At 39.2% G+C, this 21931-nt stretch overlaps 1 protein-coding gene across 3 annotated transcripts in view; it reads right to left on the reverse strand.

The window, feature by feature from the left end:
- Positions 1-352: 352 nt before the first annotated feature.
- PCDH19 (protocadherin 19) overlaps positions 353-21931 on the reverse strand; it is a 122519-nt gene continuing 100940 nt past the window's right edge. For all 3 annotated transcript variants that reach the window (XM_032330892.1, XM_032330893.1, XM_032330896.1), the window contains one exon: positions 353-2642. In XM_032330892.1, coding sequence (XP_032186783.1) covers positions 2053-2642 — 590 coding nt within the window. In that variant the 3' untranslated portion in view covers positions 353-2052. The remainder of the gene's footprint in view (positions 2643-21931) is intronic.

Below are 21931 nucleotides of genomic sequence, written 5' to 3' on the forward strand. Positions count from 1 at the left end.
AGAGAGGGAAAAAAGTATATGAGAGCTAATGAAATGAGCGTTATGGTAATTAATCTCTAATTATATCAGTCTCAAGGGGTATTTTCAGCCACACCAGTATTTTGCATGAGGTAGTATTCAGCACAGAATAAGAAAGAAGGATGAATTTATAGCTTCATTATAGGTACTTTTTCAGAAATATTCTCTCCTACCTAACCCCATCCCTACTGCCTTACCTACCAGCCTCCCTCAAAACCCTCCCTCCCATAAAGGAAAATATTCCTAGTAATGTATAAAGCCAAGAACTCAGACAAAAGTAACGAAAACATTTAAAAGAGCTCACTTATTCAACTAAACTTAAGAAAATAAATCCTTTTTTTTTTTTTTTTGCATTTTCATGCTCTTACCTCTAAGCCTTTTTTCTGGGTACTCTTGAATTTCAAAAAATGAAACAAATGAGAACAGAACCACACTTGTTGCTCTAGAAACAACTTCTTTAAGACTAAGGCAGAGCAAATGTGACATATCTGTTTAGTTTTAAATAATGAACTCTAAGGCTGCAAGAATACTATGTTGGCTACTAAATATTAATAAAAACTAAATGGGGGAGTTGGAGAAATGTTAAACAAAAAAAGAATGTGAGTAACAAACTTGTTAGTAATAAAAGGTGTATTCTTAGCCTACAGCAAAGAGTAAGCTAAATCTAAAGGATTTTCAATAGTTTCCTGTTCACATTTTTAATTTTAAAAAGAAGTATTAGTCATAAAAAGATGAGTTCAAGTGTCCAAGTGTCTCCATTTAGAAGGCACAATAATTGGATTAGTGATGCTATTACTGGTCACCTATCTTTTCCTAAATGTACACTTTGTACTGCTTACTCTATTCCTATTTATTATCCAACAATACAGAGCAACATGGAGTTCTCAATTCCAGCCCCCAACATGCTTTGCAGTCTAATTCAAATTGTGGCTGGGAAACATTGAATCAGGAAGTGTGTGTCGGAAAAGATGCTAATTTAGATCTCAAAATAGATTCAGTCTTTTTGAGTTTTAGATGATTGGAGACAGGGAATTTCTAAGCCTGGAAACTGATAACTTCAGGAGCAACTTTCCCATTCAGGGCCTGAAAATTTTAAAGAATGATGCCATAAAACTTTCAGCACAGTAGTTCTGACAACTGCAAATTAGACAGCAGAATATCCAAAAATGACTTTCTGTAATGATCTATCACTGATAAGGGCAGAAGACTGAAAGGCAGGAGAAATACTCTGCAAGGTGGTGAGTAACCAGTACATGGGTATCCTCCATGAGTGAGTATCTTCCAAGTTTTCAATCTATATGTGTGGTGTCGCTCATTCACTGGCCATCTCAGTTTTTTGCACTTTGTTTTTGTCTATAGTTTATTTTTTTAAGAAAAAAAAAACCAACTTCTAAAAGCCTTTTGCTATCACCACACACATAGCAATTTGCAATATCAAATACAACAATAGCACAGCTAGCAAAAGGGTTCTTAAAGCAGGGGTGTCCACAGCAAAGTAGTGGCATTGGAAAGTACTCAAGCTTCAGAAACAACCTTTTGGGGGCTCAATTTCACATCACTGAATCAATGAATAGTACACAATAAATGACCATTAACTTGTCTACACTATAAAACAGTGGCAAGCTTATTAAAGATGTCCAGAGCTTTCTCTTTTTTTTGTTTTTGTTGTTGTTTTTAAATGTAATCCTCCACAGACAATGGTAATTTATATTATAATTTTGACATAGAAAAATATATAAATTCAAACACTTCATACATAATACTTTTCACAACTGAATTTGTCTCTGTTTCCCCAACATCAAGGCCCCATGAACAACCCAAGCCAAAGCTAATTTGCTTCAACTGAACACCCCTGCTGCTTGTTGAAACAAGAGGGATTGTCACAGAATAACAGTCACTTATAAACAATATATTTAGGGAAAGCTCTGAAATAACAACCACTCAAGAACCAACCATTGGTGAGCAATCAAAACAATCAGCTCCTGCTTCCTCGATAACCAGCATGGTTTCTCCCTCTTCTTCCCCGAGACTGCTTTAGAGAACGATATCCTTCAGACGCTTCACACCAGGAGACCCTTTGTCAGGACCCTCCTTCAGAGTGGTGTTGACCTCATACATGACTTTCTCGTTGTCAGCTCCACGGGGTTCAGCTTCAGAGGGACGAGATGGGCCATTGTTGATATACTGCTCCAGATCATGGGCCGGGGGTGCCAGGGCAACGGTGTAAGACGCCGAGGGCTTGGTGGGCAGAGGGCTCTTGAGGTGCAGGGGGGAGGTGACAGGGCTAATAGCTTCACAGCCATTGCCCGCCTCCCGGATAGCACCGCTGACCTTGGGGCTGCAGATGGTCACATCGACAGTTCTCCTGCCTTTCAAGGCAGGCCTCTCCTCAGCCGGGGGGTCATTGACATCTTTTCCGAAGGTTGCAAAAGTCCGCTTGGTGGGGCCACAGTCGTCATAAGCCTCAATATCAGCAGCAGTAGCTTCAATGGACAGTGCGATGACATTCCTCATGTGCTCAGGGGACTTGGAGCGGGTGGGCATGGGATTCCGGGGCATCCAGCACCTGTCAGAGTGGCCAAGAATCCGACATTCTTCCCTGCAATGAAATCCTTCATTCTGATCTGTTTGGAGAAAATAAAATGTCGATTACATCAGCTTTTCCCAGGAATCATTGTTACTCCCCAGTGTTCTGGTTTCTTAGGTACCCATGGGTCCTTTTGGGAAATGGCACTTTTAGATAGTCCTTTATTGCCTTTTGGGACAGGTGTAAAGAATTGGATTTTTAAAAGGCCGTAGATCTTGCCCTGTATACTCCTTTCTTTTATTATTATTTTTGTTGTTCTCACTGCTGACAAAACTAAAAACCTAAAAGGAAACACATTATGATGAAAAAAATGTATTTTCAAAAAGATTAATCCTGAGTGTCAAGGTGCTGAGAGTCAGCATTTTTATCAACAACTCCTGCTAAAAGTCAGCTGCATTTGAAACTGGTTCCAGCAGAAGAGGGAGTAGAGGCAGAGCGGAAATTCAACAGTCAATGTATCTGAGAACTTGGCCATACTTTTGAGCAACAGCCCTGCCAACCGTGTTTCCACCCTACTTGTTAGTGATACGACATGCTTAATTTTAGATTGGTATTGCGCTTTCTTTGAAAACCCAATCACTTCACTTCTTTTTGGCCATCAGTTCCACCAGCCAATCTTCTCACTAAGTTATTTACATGACTTGATTTCCCATTAGAAGGCATATACTGAGATCTTTTCCTTCCATCTGACCCATAAGCTTTGATTGACCCTATGCACACCTCACTCATAGGCTGAGCATCATTTAATTATACTCAACTAGCCATCCCTCCTTATTTTCCTTATCTGTAGTTTTGTTAGGGTCATATTTCTTTTTTTTTTTTAAAGATTTTGTTTATTTATTTTGACAGAGAGAGATCACAAGTAAGCAGAGAGGCAAGCAGAGAGAGGGGGAAGCAGGCTCCCCGCTGAGCAGAGAGCCTGAAGCGGGACTCAATCCCGGGACCCTGGGATCATGACCTGAGCCGAAGACAGAGGCTTAACCCACTGAGCCACCCAGGTGCCCCATTAGGATCATATTTCTTAAAGAAATCTTTCATGGATTACTTTAATTCTATTATAGAAGATCTCAGCAGTTGAAATTCATAATTATTGCTGAGACTTTTTCCTCTTCTCAAATCAGGTTCATTTAGAGTTAAGGCTTTAATTTGACTCTTGGAGAGGCTTTGTACATGGCTTTCATCAAGGCATGGGCCCAGGGTTAATTTCTGCTTGTCCACTGGAAAATTGTTCATCTTCCAGATCCAATTTTATTTATATTACATTCTTGTGTGAGGATGACCTAATCAAAATTTTCATCACATTATATAGAGCATCAAAATATGAGCAGTTTAACATTTACAGAAAACCTTAGGGCAGGATCCAAGGAGGTGGGGAGACAAGAAAAGACTGGAAAAAAAAAAAAGCATGCCAAAACACGTTGAAAATATATTCTGTGATTGCTTTTTTGCTGGGGGAAGAAGTCTGAAATTCAGGGTTTTGCCTGATAATAGTCTATATATAACATACCTTCCTTATATACTTGTATTTCTTTGTTTGCTTCTTATTTTTAAATAGTAAATGACATAGCAAAGAGGCAATGTTCTGCCTCATCTATCAGAAGTTATTTTGGTAAAGGGGCACATATGAGGGGAGGCTCAAGAAACAATGGTTGAATTGGATGTATACCTCACCAGTTGGAGAAAAGGCATTGGAAGCCACTAGATGTCAAGGCCTAATCCTGGCTGAGTCCAGATTTCAACACAACTCTGGGAACAGCCTTTGACATAGTTTAAATTACTGAAAAGCCAATCAAAGTTAAGACCCTTTCAGTGTACTGGGACACAACTTGCCAATTGATCTTTAAGATGGCCATATTATGCTCCTTTTTAGTGGTGGAGAATAAAACACCCAGAATTTTGTAGATATGAAGCCAAATAACAAATAAGCATTTTCACCAGAAAGATAAGTGCCTTCTACATAGATAGGGCAATGCTTCTGTGAATTTCAGCATAGTTCCACATTAGGGTTGCATGACCACCTCTACAAAAAAAAGAGTTGTCAAAGCCTTTTCTCTGCCTCTTCCCAGCAAACTCTCTCAGAGCTGCCCTCTGATACCTATCATCATTCCAAATGTGTATGTCCAGGAGACAGAAAATATGAAAGTAAGGAAAACATGCTGGAACGTACTTAGGAAACATTTGCTTTGTATAGAGTCCAACATCAGTGGGAGAGTACAGATGATCCACCCACAATCAGTTTCATCCAAATCCACTGTTTTCCCAGGAAGCACCCAAGATCCCTCCAGTAGGACAGAATTCACATGTTCAGGGTTTCCAAAAAAGATGTTTTGTTCTTTCTTCTCCATCTCCTCTGAAGTCCATATCATAACTTTCCGAGTAATAGCTCTAAAGAATTAGTGTATTTGTTCTGAGGTAAAGATTAAGGAGGTGTAAATTGGGAAATAGTTTAATAACTAACTTCTATTTCTACAAATCTGATTAAGAGGGTCCTGGAAGCCAGCAAAAAGAAAAAAAAATGGGGGCACCTGGGTGGCTCAGTGGATTAAAGCCGCTGCCTTCGGCTCAGGTCATGATCTCAGTGTCCTGGGATTGAGCCCCGCATCGGGCCCTCTGCTCAGCAGGGAGCCTGCTTCCCCCTCTGTCTCTGCCTGCCCCTCTGCCTACTTGTGATCTCTCTCTCTGTCAAATAAAATAAATAAAATCTTTAAAAAAAAAAAAGAAAAAAAAATGTCCAGAAGACTATGAGATCCCTCTCCTTTTGTTCCTAATTTATAGCACCAAGTCATGAAGGACTTAGTCTCTGAACCTTGGAACCTGGACATTTGACCAGCTATTAAGAGGAAATCCCAGCTGACCTTCAGACTGAGTCACACACTTAGTCACACACCTAAAGTAGAACTGTGGGGAATTATAATCTAGCAGAATCATCCCAATGAGCTCAATATATAGCTCTCATTTGAGTTTTTAGTATCAAGTAGCTGACCTTCCAATTTGGAGATGCAGGGTTTTTTTTTTTTTAACACATTTCAGTAGGAGAATGCCATCCATGTGTTATAGTGAATGCAAGTACAGTGCTCTTTCCCATATTAGACTGCTTCAAATGAACAGCATGGGAAGACCTGGACCCCCACCACACACAGAAGGAGAGGAGAGAATCCAGAGACAGACACCTATAAGATCTTATGAATCTAGGCAGAACAGAGCAGAGAACTCAGTCTTAGAAACTTCTCTGCAAAGACAGTACTCACTTTCAACTTACCCACTGCCTAAATGGATAAATTACCCCCCAAACCCAGGACGAGGAAAGGGTAAACTCACTCAGCATCCCCAGGACTGTGATCATAAGCCTACACATCAATATCACTAAGCCTATTCCAGCCCTATATAGGATTAAAAAAATAAGTATTTTTTGGATTAAGTATGTGAACTTATATGTTCACTGCTCTTACCTCAAAGCAGCCAAAGACTTGAATCTAAGAGACTCATTTCCTCACAGTGTTTCATGCCTGGCTTAGATCTGATATCTTTTATTTCTTTAAATCCTTACTAAGAGCAGTGACTTGCTGTTTATCATTTTTAGTATCAAACAACACTCGAAGACATTGGTGTCAGTTCAATGTGATGAGTATTGGGTGTTATATGCAACTAATAAATTATTGAACACTACATCTGAAACTAATGATGTACTCTATGTTTGCTAATTGAATTTAAAACAAAAATCTAACCTGGCTTTAGTGTTTATAGCAATGTGAAATATGAAAGAGAACATGTTGAATATAGATAGGCAGGAAGAATGTCTTTCCAGCCAAAGGTAAACTACATTCACAAATGTATTGCAGGTATATTACTTTTTCAAAAGCCAAAACTTCAGTTTAGTAAGGAAATTGCATATTAAAAGTGAGAAAGTCACAATACAAAGCCCCTTAAGAATAGCAATGAAGTCAGACCAGATGTGAAAAAGCAAATAAACTACTTCTGGAATAGCATAGGACTGGTAGAGGTTATGTGCCTGCCATCATGTAGTGCTAGGGCTAGGGATGGAGGTATGAGAGTAGAGAGGAACCATTTTGTATCATGAAAAATAGTTGTCAAAAAAATTAACTGTCAAGATGTAGGCTTCAGCTAAAACAGAGGTCAGCTAATAATTCACTAATTCTCTGCTAAGATTCCTCTTATGTGTCTATTTATGACTCTATACCTTGTTACATCTTTATCAGAGCCTACAAAAAGCAAAATGTAAACCTCTAAAATCCACATATAGTTGTGGAAATTCAAACACATTGTCAGGTACAGATAAATGAAGGCAGATGTCTTTAATTCAAATGTATAAATAATTAGGGGTGAATAATGAGTTTGCAAATTGGTCTTCCCTGATTCTGAACTTGTCCCTAAGGTTTACAAAAATAAATAGGTAAAACATGTAAGTTCGGAAGAGGAACACACAAATCTCAAAGCCATTTTTTTTATCAGGTTTAGACCAAAATTCAAAATACAGAGAAAAAAATACATACTATCACTTCAGTCTAGGTGGTAATATGTAGTTGGTCACAATCTGTCCTTAGTGACCTTGGTGACAGAAACCTAGAACCTCTGGCAAAAAAAAAAAAAAAATTATATCTTAAGGGTGCCTGTGTGGCTCAGTTGGTTAGGCATTTGCCTTTGGCCCAGGGATCTGGGATCAAGCCCTGCATCAGGCTCTCTGTTCAGCAGGAGTCTGCCTCTCCCTCTGTGATCTCTCTTGCTTTTGTTCTCTCCCAAATATATAAACAAAATCTTAAAATTTTTTTTTTATTTTGCCTCAAATAAAAGGCATAAGATACAACAATGATTAAGACATGATGGATAGGGAAGTAATTCAAATAGAAAAAGGAAAGAATATGTTATTTTGTGCAAATATTAGCAAATCTTTTTGCAGCAATTTCTACCCTCCTCATAAAACCACGATCTCTTCAGATGTAGGCAAACAATGTGCTTCCACACCAGAAGGAGCCTATGCATGGTCCCAACCAAAGTAAAAGAAGAAAATGATGAAAACGCCATCTTAGGCTTTGCTAAAACTCTCTAAGTCCTGGTGGAATAGAAGAGCTAAGAAGCTCTGTTGGGTTTGTATAGATGTCCAGCCACAATGGATGTGTTCAATAATGCTGCAGGTCTTTATTGTGATTCAGAGTTTGGATGTATTTAACTCAAAGATATCAATGATCAGAGACAAAAAACTAGCATAGAAAAGTTCAAGGTAACAGTTAACAAGAGCTATGGGCTACCTCCTCAAAAGTGATCTGCAGTCAATGAGGCAGAAAGGGAAAGTTAAAGTGAGTTCCAGTTCCTAAGAACTCAAGTAGTTAATTACTTCTAAGTAGCAGCAGTAACATAACCTATAAGCAAGTGATATGTAAATCAGGAAAGCTTCCTGGATTATACTCACATGCATCCACTTAGCTTAATCTACATCACCCCCTGAGCAAAATAATCTACAACAAAAGCAATTTTTGTAAGATATAATGGAGGGGATGGTAGCACCAATTATGAACAGGTTAAGTGTTGTCAAAATTTCTCATGTGTGCCTAATCAAGAAAACATAACTGCTAGGAAATATCCCCCTTTATATTTATATTATATAATACTCTTATATTAAATATACCTACCTCTTAATCATCTGGAGCACACATAATGAACTGCACCCAAATATCTGTATCTATATTTAATATTTAGAAATAGAACCACTTATTGGTAGGGATTGGCAATGTGCCAGCTAAAACACTGGATTTCCTGGCCTCCCTTGTCAAAAGGCGTGGCCATTTAACTAAGATTGGACCAATGTTTTGAAGGCAGGATGTCAAGAAAACTTCTTAATAGGAGGAGGGGGGTGATGTAGCTGGAGAGGCCCTTTTGTCCTTATTCCTTCCTGCTTTGTCCTGCCTGGAATGGAGACATGATGGCCGGATCTATAGTATCCATCTTACCACCATGAAGCAACCCTGAGGATGGAAGCCACATACCTATGGATAGCAGAATAGAAAGGTGGAAGAGCTCTGGGATACCAAATATATTATAGACCCACCTCACTAGACCTGAACTTCTTTCATATAAGAGGAAAAATAAGCCTCTCTCTTGGTTAGGCCATCAATTCATTTTCTTTAGTGGGAGAGGAGAGTCTTTATTACTAGCAGTTGAACACTATTTATAACTGATACATTATCCCTGAAGTCTCCGTTTAAATTTAACTTTCTCAGGGAATCCCTGATCCCTTAGAGAGACCACCACTTCCTTTTATAACACTCATTATAGTTATCTAATATTTATATTCAATGTTAGCTTATAAACTCTAAATGAACAAAGATTATATTTATTTTGTTCCCTCCCATACCCAAAGAAGCTAGCAATGTGTCCAGCATAGAGCAGGCACTCAGTAACAGTTTAATGCGATTGGATAAAAAAAGGTATATGAGTGATAGCAATAAAAAAAAACTTTAGTCAGCACACCAGATACTGTGCCACTGATACAACTCCTAAAAGTGGAAATTACTATTCTATTTAGTAGAAACACCAAGAAAACCTACAAAGAAAACTGGATGGTTGTGTCACAAATAATAAAGTAAATGTAGCATTTAAGAAATATTAAAGTCAAGTGTCATCTTAGCCACTTCAGTGGTTTCCTAAATACTATATGCAGGTCTTAAAGAAATGTACCATGCTTTGATGTGCAGTTGAAACTATATTTGTCATGTGCTTCGGAGTTTTCAATTTTAACAACAGTTAATAGGCCTGTACTCTAATAAGTTAACAATGCAATAAGCAGAAACAACTATTTTATTAAATGAATGTGTTATTCAAATATCAAGCATTGTTTTCTTGGCATCAAACACAACTGCTGCTAATTCCTATAAAATTGAAACCAAAAATGGGACCTTATAGTGAGCCTTTGAGACCAACTGCAGATGCTGACTCTTTCTGGCAAAACTAATTAAAATATGGATGGCAAAATTAATGCCCCAAATATCCCAGGAATTACCAAAAGAAATAATTATCCTGGAAAGAGTTCTTAAAAGCATTTTAAGGCCTGCAAAGTCAAGGGAAAGAACATCTGTAACTTAACAGGGCAAGGAGAGTAGCAATGGGCTCAGTGAAAGAGGAAGGAGGGGAAGGAAAGAAGGGATGAAGGAATGAAGACAGGGAAGGAGGAAAGAAGAAAGGAAGGAAGAAGGAAGGGAAGAGAGGAAGGGAGGAAGAGAGAGGAGCTGGAAATATTATCCAGGCTTTAAACATTCTGTCTTGGTTTTGATCTGATTGACATATTAAGGACTGGGCTTCTTTGGGGTGTTTAGAGAAACTAACAAAAGTTCAATAAGAGCTTAGGACTTTGCAAAATGACAACTTCCCAGAGTACTCCCAGGCTGTAATTCTGAAAGGAGTTTACACTCACTTCCTAAAGGATCCAAAGTTTTGGCAAGAAAAGTTGGGGTTCCATCTATAAAATATTCAAGGACACATCAGTGAAGGCTGAGATATTCCTAGAGATTCATGAACCAATGACACCAAGATAACCAGCAGTCGCTCTAGTGTAATAAGTAAATCACAAATTACACTACAATGCCTTGTCTCTTTTTCACTCCCTTCTTCTCTTTCTTTCAGAATTTTCTGACATTTTGGTTCCTCCCTAATACTTCCTTTTTCTTCTTCTGTTCCCTAGCATCCGACTTGTTAGCAGCCCTTCTCACAGCACTATGGTCTGACAGACAACAGGTAGAAGGAGTAAGATGCCAGAACCGTGATGATACTCAGAACACCTATGTAGTATTATTTGATGGATGCCAAAGGAGAGATATCCAAAAGCCAGCCCTTGTAACAGAGAGAGAAATTCCCACATTTTTCATTCAGCCAGGTACAAGCATTAAAGGTCTCTGTTAAAATAAGAGAATCCATTACAAAACTGAGATCATTAGACTTTCTTTGGTGATACAGCAAAAATATGTGTGAAGGGGACCCAGGTTAGGAGAGTTTTGTGGAATAATAAAGGCTACAAATGTCTAGAGGTAGAGATACCTAGGAAGGGCATGGAGGGGGATAGGGTGTAGGCACAAGTTTCCTGAGGCCGACAAAGAGATGTCAAAAAACAGCAGATAGGCAAAGAAAAAGGGCAGCCCCGATTAGCATAGCTTGGCATTTTCAGGATAGCTAACCCATTAAACAGCAGGAATCTGTAAAGTTGAGTTTTAGCTTAGGGTGGAGAGGATGGTTGAAAAAAACTGATGGACCCCAATCTTGTTCTAGACCATTTGACAGACCAGCATCAATTAGCAAGTACCACCTAACACTTGACCTCTGTGATGCCAAATGGCACATAAGCCTCTCTCCTCATTCACAGTCTGTGCACCTGAAATTCACTCACTCCCGGTACAACATGAAAATAGATTGAAAAGATGCCCCTTTCAGAATTCAAAGCCCAAAGCAACTAAATTATCTTCAATGGAATCTTCAGTGCTGAGCTGGTGTCAAAGAGACAAAGTTAAAACATATTGAAGTTGAATGCTTGAGAATTGAGTATTTATGATAGACGATAGTGTGACATGTACAGTCAATCATATAATCTAAGTTGCAGTTTGGGCAATCACAATAGTCCCTGGAGTTTTCATTTTTGTACTAGCACTCAATTCAATTCAACCCATAAATAAGAGATTTCAAGATGTATATAAGTATAAATCATTTGTACTGATGCATGGGGAGCAAGGAAATGAAGCAGAAGGCTGCCTGGAAAACTGAGACTAAGAAAGAAGAGGTGTTCACAGTGACTGAGACAAGCAGAAATTGACTAAACCGGAATGTTTGTATTTTGGCTTCTATGGTAAAGAAAATTATCTTACAAAGTGCTGGACTTCATCTGGGTGCTTAGAAACTATGAAAAGGCATGTTTACAAGTCAAATATGAGGTGTCACAGAAGGGCAATGAACTTGTCCCCCAAAGGAGGAACACAGAAATACTGAAACTCTGAGCAAAGTGGAACCATATTTTAAGGTTTCATTCTACAATGTCCACAGAATTAAATCCCTTAGCCTGTATCTGTCAGACACCTATAACACCTAGTCACTTCTGTGAAGAGTTCAAACCAGTTGTTTGATTTTGTGTAGATTAAAAATAGTCAGACCATTTCACACATTCTACAGGTAGTTTATGCTGCTGGCAAGACAGAACCTTCAGATGATCCTTACAGGTGGCGCTGAATTAAAGTCACTGCCAACTTGGTTTTACTCTTTCCTGGAAAATAAGGAAATTGCTAATACATCTTTAGTTTGAGAAAAAAAGTCACTTTTATGTTGGTCATGAGCTTCAGGGGATTAGACAGAATATGTAGTGAGGATGGCACAAATAAGACTAGTATAGAAAGCGAGAGAAACAGGGTATGTTAGCCAGGAGAGAAAAAAAAAACTTTCCTTTTTTAATGAAAATTTAATGTTGGAGGGGGAAAAAAAAGCTGGTGTTCCTCTTAACAGGAACTGACGCTTCCTTCAGTCAAGTCCCAGGACATTCAGTTTTGTAAAACAGGCAATACCATACATAAGACAAAAAAAATGTTGCAGCAGAAATTTTTAAATTCTTTGAAGATTTTTGACTGCCAAAATGTTCTTATTACTGGGTGGGGAAGCTAAGAAGCAACATTAGTAATTCTCCAATCATTTCTTTCACATTTGAAAAATAAAGTTCTCAGTAAACCAATCACTGTCTCTTGCAATGATTCAAAAGGATAGTCGGGGCGCCTCAGTGGCTCAGTGGGTTAAGCCTCTGCCTTCGGCTCAGGTCATGCTCTCAGGGTCCTGGGATCAAGCCCTGCATCAGGCTCTCTGCTCATCAGGGAGCCTGCTTCCTCCTCTCTCTCTGTCTGCCTCTCTGCCTACTTCTGATCTCTGTCTGTCAAATAAATAAATAAAATCTTTAAAAAAAAAAAGGATAGTGTACATTATGACATCAGCTAGGTAGAAGTCACCAGAAATAGTCACTGGAGGCACACACAAGTATCAGAAAGATTAATATCTATTAACTACCTACGTTGGACTATTTGTTACCAACAAAAGCCTCATAGAAAAGTCTAACATTATCTTGATGTTTCAGTGTAACTTCAGCAACCATCTGGAATACTGTAATTGCTATGACACCGCTTCTGGGTACAGCAAACAGCACAATCATTAAAAAAAATTTCATTTCAAATATCTTCCTGGAAGCTAATAAATTTTACAGCAGTTTCAATCCTTCCTCATTGCAACAAAGAAAAGCTTAGTTTCAGACAAATTAAAAGTAAATTGATTGCCTAGGGGGAATCTATTTGAATATCACTTTTATGTGTTAGAAATCTTTTCTTCTAGAACTTTAGAGGGAGGGAGGGAGGAAGTGGGGGAGGAAAGGAATGAATGAATCTTGGATAAGGGAATGAGACAGATGATTGAGATAGTGTGAAATGGAAAGAAGTCAGTATATGAGAAAGACAAGCTATAGCAACAGAGGGAGACTGAAAGACAAGAAAAACCATTAAATCCTTGTTTGCAAAACCAGGTAGAAATCAACTTAAAATAAAATGCAAATGTGTCATTGAGGTGCAGGCCTAACATTTGTGCTCAAATTTATGAATAATAACTATGAATAATGAATACCAAAATTGATGGGATCAGACACCACCTTCTATGTTTACTTGTCATTATCCATCTTTCATGGACAATGCTCAGTTTTATTATTTTGCTCTTTTCCTTAGAAATACTCATAATTATTCTTTTTCCAAGTGTCCATTTAATCATACTACTAGAAAGCAAGTTCCATTTTTCAGGGTGCTGCCGCAAAAGCAATTAGACAAATTCAGAAGTGAAACCAGTTAATCTATTCTTTGAGGAAGCTTGATCATTTGAAGGCATCCTATGCTTGTTCTGCTGCTCTTATTAGGAAGAAAAAGTCCTTTACACCTTTAGCCCATGACAGTTAATGTTTGACCCCCTGGCCCTTAGCTTGTCCAACTCTCCATTGAAAGAAAAAATGGTTGCTCCATCTGAAACATCAAAGAACTCTGGGAATCTCTTTGGGCCACAGCTGTGAGGGCTTTTTCTGAGGTGGCTCAAACTCTGAATAATAAGAGTAGCAGAAGGCTTTTTGGTTGAGATGACAGGGGTTAAGACACTCTGATACAGGTCTAGTAAAATCTGTGCACATACTGACGCATAGTGAGCCTAGATTAAAGCACAAAAACAGATCACACACACATGTGCGCACGCTGCACACACACACACACATTCATACACATGCATGTGCACATACCACCACCAGTCCTCATCATCCTGAATACTCATTTCCATTCACAGGTTAAAACAATGGAGGATTATATGTCAATTATTTCTCAATAAAGTTGCAAGAAAATCCATGGAACAAATCAAAAGATTATTAAAACTAGTCTGGTAAAACTTAAATGCTCTGCCCTTTTAGTACAGATCATGTATCTTTACAGCCTTGGGATAATCTGTTTTTCCAAAACGTTACATCTCCTGAACTCCATTATATTGCATTTGCCCTTTGTTGGATAAAACGCCAATCTTTCATGACTGGGTCTGCAAAACATGTACCTAATGAAGGAATGTCATGCTGTGGTTAGAGAAGCCCTGAGAAATCTAGTTCTATGTTCAGAAAACAAGAAAGGACTGAGAGTAGAGAATTTAAAGCTTCATTCAAGCCTGCATGATTTCTGTTTTCTGAGATTCCGATCTGGCAGTTACAGAGGGGAAGGGTGCAGACTCGTTTAATATAAGAAGTTGGATTCTAGCATAGAAATATTCTAAGAGTAAACTGAACTTATTAATTAAAGAAAAAGACTTCTTTGGCCCTAGAGCTTTCTTATCCTCTCAATTCCACTCTGCAATCTTTTTATTTGCTTCTATCGGTTAGTGAACAGAAAATGATTTGGCTTGTTATTAAAACTGCAGATAAAATAATCAGCTTTGGCAAAATGCAAACGGTGCCTAGCTGAAGAGCTAAGGATCATCATCTGCTCATGTATTAAGACATGGCACAACTCCTTTATTTATCCTAATGGTCTTGGATTGGAGGCAAGGGGTAGAAAAAAATTGGAAAGGAGAAAAGAGCAGGGCAGATGCAGAATTATATTTTAAATCTCCTGCTGACATTCAAAGAGCTCTCTCCTGTTATTAATCACACACACGCGTGCGCGCGTGTGCGCGTGCGCACACACACACACACACACACACACACACACACACAAAACACAGAATTGCAATGCTGACAGCTTTCTGGATAAGATGCTTATAAAGGACAGTAACTAACAAACAAGGACACTGACAAATGATTTTATTCTCCTGGGGAATCTCTGTCCCCCTTCTTCCAGAGTTCATGCAAACTGAAAAGTTTATATGTTCAACGCCCTGTTATCCATTCCAATATGGGACGTCAGCAGTATTTCAACAAAGAAACCACTCATGAGTAATGATTTTACAGGAACAAGAGTGGGAAAATGAACTGTTTGAAATGAGTCTAATTCCTTGTGTGACGGCTAATAAAAAGAAACATCTGAACACAGTGCTTGAGAAGCATTTTTGTATTGTTCAACAGACTGAAAATAATAGCCTTTTTTCTGGTCTGCATTACCATAAATAACAGCCTTCCCTTCTGGTCATCTGTGTTTATAGAAGGAATAAAGATTGATACAAAAGTTCACCTTTCTTCTGCACCACCCAAATAGACACAGATTGTCCAGATGATTTTTTTTAGCATACATAAACCAACTTTTATTTTAAAAAACAAAACTAATCAGAGTATCTAAATGTTTCAGAAATTACTTGGGAATTGTGAGGAAGCCAGAGAATTTCCTAGGTAGTTCTCTGAAAGGTTGTTTGGAGTATGAAAGGGGTCGCTTACATCTTGCCTTTGTTTAAGGAAGCCCTTGAACTCTTTTTTTTTTTAAATAATCTTTTTTATAAACATATATTTTTATCCCCAGGGATACAGGTCTGTGAATCACCAGGTTTACACACTTCACAACACTCACCAAAGCACATACCCTCCCCAATGTCCATAACCCCACCCCCCTTCTCCCAACCACCCTTGAACTCTCTTGAGAGGAAATCTTCCATCTGTTCAATTTACTTTCTCCTGACCACACCCTGAATACTGTCCAGGGTTGGGGAAAAGCAAATTATTATGCACTAGATAGTGTAAGTGTAATCCACAAACTGTAGGTTGTCAGCTCCCCCAGTGCATTTAAGATGGAATTGCCTTTACAACATTTCAACATAGTCCCAGGCACTGCATAAAGGAAGGTTTCCCTGGAGTTCAATGGACCTTTTATTCCCACCTATAAATAAGAAGTGCTCTCATGAATTAATTCGTATTCCTCTTTCCTCATCTCCTTTCCCTTTTCTCCATTCCACAGGATTCAGCTTATTTCTGCCATGCCCAAAATAGCCTTGTCTTAACCATTCAGTTCAGACTCTCTTCCTCCACCTTTGTAGCCTTTCCTCGTCACATCAAATCTTTCTGCCTAGAAACTCACAACTCCAGGGAAGCTACAGGGAGGCAATCAGAAACAAGAGCAGCCACCGAGTCTGACAGAAAATCCACCAATATGGAAAAAATCTGTTCTCTGGGACATTTCCTCCTTCCCACCAAGGAACCTTCAGAATAAGCCTAATAATTCGGGGTGGGGGGCTCCAAATATGAGAAACAGCTGTGTCTCCTTCTGGAATGTCCTCAGCAAGGTATTTTACCAGCACCCCTTACAAGAAAAACTTGGAGAGGAATATTAACTGTACAACTACAAACATGGTCTGCACACCCTATAATAAAGAGACCACATTTCCCTATTAGGAGGGTAAATGGTTAATTTTTATTAGAAAATAAAAATTAAAAACTTGCAATTCCCTCAAATTCTAAAGAAGTTGCCATGAATTTTATGTCTGCCCCCAAAAAACCAACGGGGTATTCAGTAAACTACTGAAGGATTTGCTCACTGGAAATTCATAGTCTAATGGAACACTGTTCCTCTCCTGTTCTTCACGTTAATATCATTGGGCCATCAGCCAAAGCCTAGAGAAGTAAGCTTCATCTTGGTGAACTGGAATCTCTAGTGTCAGATACAGTCATAGTGACTAATGGGAACTAGAGCTTGCCAAAATCTATAGCCTCCCTGTCTGTTCCATCCATCAAATATGCTTAGAAGTCCCATGGCACAAGCCCAGCAGTCTACAGATCCCAATCAACTATCAATAGCTTAAGTGTAAGTGATTGTAGATGAAGTCGAAGACAAATGTGTTCCCTTTTCAATTGCAGGAATTCCAGTGCTATCATGTTTCCAGTGCTATCATGGCACCCACAGGGTTCATGCCTAACGAATTGGACAAGAAGCCAGAATCTTAGTGTTATAGGATGCTCTGCACATGTTACAGTTACAGCATTCAGCATAGCACTAATAGGCATCCTAGTCTTGAGTTCCAGGCATGCCACATGGACCGTACTGAAAGGCCTGCCTGCTCCCTGGTTAGATGTGATGGAAGACATAGGGGTTCCCATATGCCCCGCTGCTAGTATAGAGGCCCCTTTATGTCTCTTCAGATTCCCACAACTTCAGATTCCCAGAACAAAGGAATGTATGTGTTTATATCACGGCCTAGAACTCTATAGCAAGTGTCTTGCTTACCTGACATCCCAATATTGCACTGAAAGGTAATTTATTGATTTTCCTCCCCATCCTATTCTTGAACACTTCCCATATGCTCCAAACTCAGTACTCTACCACACCAGCTTTTCTTCCCAAACCAGAGGCTTTCTATTCTGCAAAAGGATATTGTGTCTCAGAGACACTGCTTTAAAAAGGAGTAGCTCAGGGAGGAGTCAAGATGGCGGAGAAGTAGCAGGCTGAGACTACTTCAGCTACCAGGAGATCAGCTAGATAGCTTATCTAAAGATTGCAAACACCTGCAAGTCCATCGGCAGATCGAAGAGAACAGCAATTCTGGAAACAGAAAAACAACCACTTTCTGAAAGGTAGGACCGGCGGAGAAGTGAATCCAAAGCGACGGGAAGATAGACCCTGGGGGGAGGGGCCGGCTCCCAGCAAGCGGCGGAGCAACAGAGCACAAAATCAGGACTTTTAAAAGTCTGTTCCGCAGAGGGACATCGCTCCAGAGGCTAAACTGGGGCGAAGCCCACGTGGGGTCAGCGAGGCCTCAGGTCCCGCAGGGTCACAGAAGGATCGGGGGTGTCTGAGTGTCACAGAGCTTGCGGGTATAGGAACGGGAAAGCCGGCTACAGAGACAGAGCGGACAGTAAGCTCACAGCTCGGTGTTACCTTGAACCGGTCGCAGGCTTGGTGAGTTCGGAGCACGGCCGGAGGTCAGGCAGACGGGAGTAACTGGGCGCTGTTCTCTGAGGGCACACTGAGGAGTGGGGCCCCGGGCTCTCGGCTCCTCCGGACCCAGAGACCAGAAGACCGCCATTTGTATTCCCGTCCTCTGGAACTCTACGGAAAGCGCTCAGGGAACAAAAGCTCCTGAAAGCAAACCCGAGCGGATTACTCAGCCCAGCCCCTGGTAAGGGCGGTGCAATTCCGCCTGGGGCAAAGACACTTGAGAATCACTACACCAGGCCCCTCCCCCAGAAGATCAACAAGAAACCCAGCCAAGACCAAGTTCACCTACCAAGGAGTGCGGTTTCAATACCAAGGAGAGCAGCAGAATTCCTGAGGAGGAGAAAGCAAAGCACGGAACTCGTGTCTTTCTCCCTGTGATTTTTTAAGTCTTACAGTTAATTTGATTTTTTTTCATTTTCATTTTTTTTCTCTTCTTCTGCCAAAATTTTTTTTAACTTTTACCCTTTTCTTTTTTAATGTTTTTTAACTAGTTTATCTAATATATATATATTTTTCTTTTTTATATTTTTCTTTATTCGCTTTCTTTTTTTTGAATTCTTTTCTTTTCTTTTTTTCTTTTTTTTCTTTCTTTCTTTTTGAAACTCTTTTAATCCCCTTTCTCCCCCCTCACGATTTGGGATCTCTTCTGATTTGGTTAAAGCATATTTTCCTGGGGTTGTTGCCACCCTTTTAGTATTTTACTAGCTCCTTTATATATTCTTATCTGGCCAAAATGACAAGGCGGAAAAATACACCACAAAAAAAAAGAACAAGAGGCAGTACCGAAGGCTAGGGACCTAATCAATACAGACATTGGTAATATGTCATATCTAGAGTTCAGAATGACAATTCTCAAGGTTCTAGCTGGGCTCGAAAAAGGCATGGAAGATATTAGAGAAACCATCTCGGGAGATATAAAAGCCCTTTCTGGAGAAATAAAAGAACTAAAATATAACCAACTTGAAATCAAAAAGCTATTAATGAGGTGCAATCAAAAATGGAGGCTCTCACTGCTAGGATAAATGAGGAAGAAGAAAGAATTAGTGATATAGAAGACCAAGTGACAGAGAATAAAGAAGCTGAGCAAAAGAGGGACAAAAATCTACTGGCCCACGAGGGGAGAATTCGAGAGATAAGTGACACCATAAGAGGAAACAACATTAGAATAATTGGGATTCCAGAAGAAGAAGAAAGAGAGAGGGGAGCAGAAGGTATACTGGAGAGAATTATTGGAGAGAATTTCCCCAATATGGCAAAGGGAACGAACATCAAAATTCAGGAGGTTCAGAGAATGCCCCACAAAATCAGTAAGAATAGGCCCACACCCCGTCACCTAATAGTAAAATTTACAAGTCTCAGTGACAAAGAGAAAATCCTGTAAAGAGAAAATCCAGTAAAGTGTCAGGATATACAATCAATGCACAGAAATCAGTTGCATTTCTCTACACCAACAACAAGACAGAAGAAAGAGAAATTAAGGAGTCCATCCCATTTACAATTGCACCCCAAACCATAAGATACCTAGGAATAAACCTAACCAAAGAGGCACAGAATCTATAGTCAGAAAACTATAAAGAACTCATGAAAGAAATTGAGGAAGACACAAAGAAATAAAAAAATGTTCCATGCTCATGGATTGGAAGAATAAATATGTGAAAATGTGTTCCTGACCAGAGCGGAAAAGCTTTCAGTTTTTCTCCATTGAGAATGATATTTGCAGTGGGTTTTTCATAGATGGCTTTGATGATATTGAGGTATGTGCCCTCTATCCCTACACTTTGAAAAGTTTTGATCAGGAAGGGATGCTGTACTTTGTCAAATGCTTTTTCAGCATCTATTGAGAGTATCATATGGTTCTTGTTCTTTCTTTTATTGATGTGTTGTATCACATTGATGATTTGCGGATGTTGAACCAACCTTGCAGCCCTGGAATAAATCCCACTTGGTCGTGGTGAATAATCCTTTTAATGTACTGTTGAATCCTATTGGCTAGTATTTTGTTGAGTATTTTCGCATCTGTGTTCATCAAGGATATTGGTCTATAGCTCTCTTTTTTGATGGGATCCTTGTCTGGTTTTGGGATCAAGGTGATGCTGACCTCATAAAATGAGTTTGGAAGTTTTCCTTCCATTGCTATTTTTTGGAACAGTTTCAGGAGAATAGGAATTAGTTCTTCTTTAAATGTTTGGTAGAATTCCCCCGGGAAGCCGTCTGGCCCTGGGCTTTTGTTTGTTTGGAGATTTTTAATGACTGTTTCAATCTCCTTACTGGTTATGGGTCTGTTGCGGCTTTCTATTTCTTCCTGGTTCAGTTGTGGTAGTTTAAATGTTTCTAGGAATGCATCCATTTCTTCCAGATTGTCAAATTTATTGGCGTAGAGTTGCTCATAGTATGTTCTTATAATAGTTTGTATTTCTTTGGTGTTAGTTGTGATCTCTCCTCTTTCATTCATGATTTTATTTATTTGGGTCCTTTCTCTTTTCTTTTTGATAAGTCGGGCCAGGGGTTTATCAATTTTATTAATTCTTTCAAAGAACCAGCTCCTAGTTTCGTTGATTTGTTCTATTGTTTTGTTTTTTGGTTTCTATTTCATTGATTTCTGCTCTGATCTTTATGATTTCTCTTCTCCTGCTGGGCTTAGGGTTTCTTTCTTTTTCTTTCTCCAGCTCCTTTAGGTGTAGGGTTAGGTTGTGTACCTGAGACCTTTCATGTTTCTTGAGAAAGGCTTGTACCGCTATATATTTTCCTCTCAGGACTGCCTTTGTTGTGTCCCACAGATTTTGAACCGTTGTATTTTCATTATCATTTGTTTCCATGATTTTTTTCAATTCTTTAATTTCCCGGTTGACCCATTCATTCTTTAGAAGGATGCTGTTTAGTCTCCATGTATTTGGGTACTTTCCAAACTTCCTTTTGTGGTTGAGTTCTAGCTTTAGAGCATTGTGGTCTGAAAATATGCAGGGAATGATCCCAATCTTTTGATACCGATGGAGTCCTGATTTAGGACCGAGGATGTGATCTATTCTGGAGAATGTTCCGTGTGCACTCGAAAAGAATGTGTATTCTGTTGCTTTGGGATGAAAGGTTCTGAATATATCTGTGATGTCCATCTGGTCTAGTGTGTCGTTTAAGGCCTTTATTTCCTTGCTGATCTTTTGCTTGGATGATCTGTCCATTTCAGTGAGGGGAGTGTTAAAGTCCCCTACTATTATTGTATTATTGTTGATGTGTTTCTTTGATTTTGTTATTAATTGGTTTATGTAGTTGGATGCTCCCACGTTGGGGGCATAGATATTTAAGATTGTTAGATCTTCTTGTCGGACAGACCCTTTGAGTACGATATAGTGTCCTTCCTCATCTCTTATTATAGTCTTTGGCTTAAAATCTAATTGATCTGATATAAGGATTGCCACTCCTGCTTTCTTCTGATGTCCATTAGCATGGTAAATTGTTTTCCACCCCCTCACTTTAAATCTGGAGGTGTCTTCGGGCTTAAAATGAGTTTCTTGGAGGCAACATATAGATGGGTTTTGTTTTTTTAATCCATTCTGATACACTGTGTCTTTTGACAGGGGCATTTAGCCCATTAACATTCAGGGTAACTATTGAGAGATATGAATTTAGTGCCATTGTATTGCCTGTAAGGTGACTGTTACTGTATATGGTCTCTGTTCCTTTCTGATCTACCACTTGTAGGCTCTCTTTTTGCTTAGAGGACCCCTTTCAATATTTCCTGTAGAGCTGGTTTGGTGTTGGCAAATTCTTTCAGTTTTTGTTTGTCCTGGAAGCTTTTAATCTCTCCTTCTATTTTCAATGATAGCCTAACTGGATATAGTATTCTTGGATGCATGTTTTTCTCATTTAGTGTTTTGAAAATATCATGCCAGCTCTTTCTGGCCTTCCAGGTCTCTGTGGATAAGTCAGCTGCTAATCTAAT

This window comes from Mustela erminea, chromosome X (assembly GCF_009829155.1).
Source record: "Mustela erminea isolate mMusErm1 chromosome X, mMusErm1.Pri, whole genome shotgun sequence".
In the NCBI taxonomy this organism is placed as follows: Eukaryota; Metazoa; Chordata; class Mammalia; order Carnivora; family Mustelidae; genus Mustela; species Mustela erminea.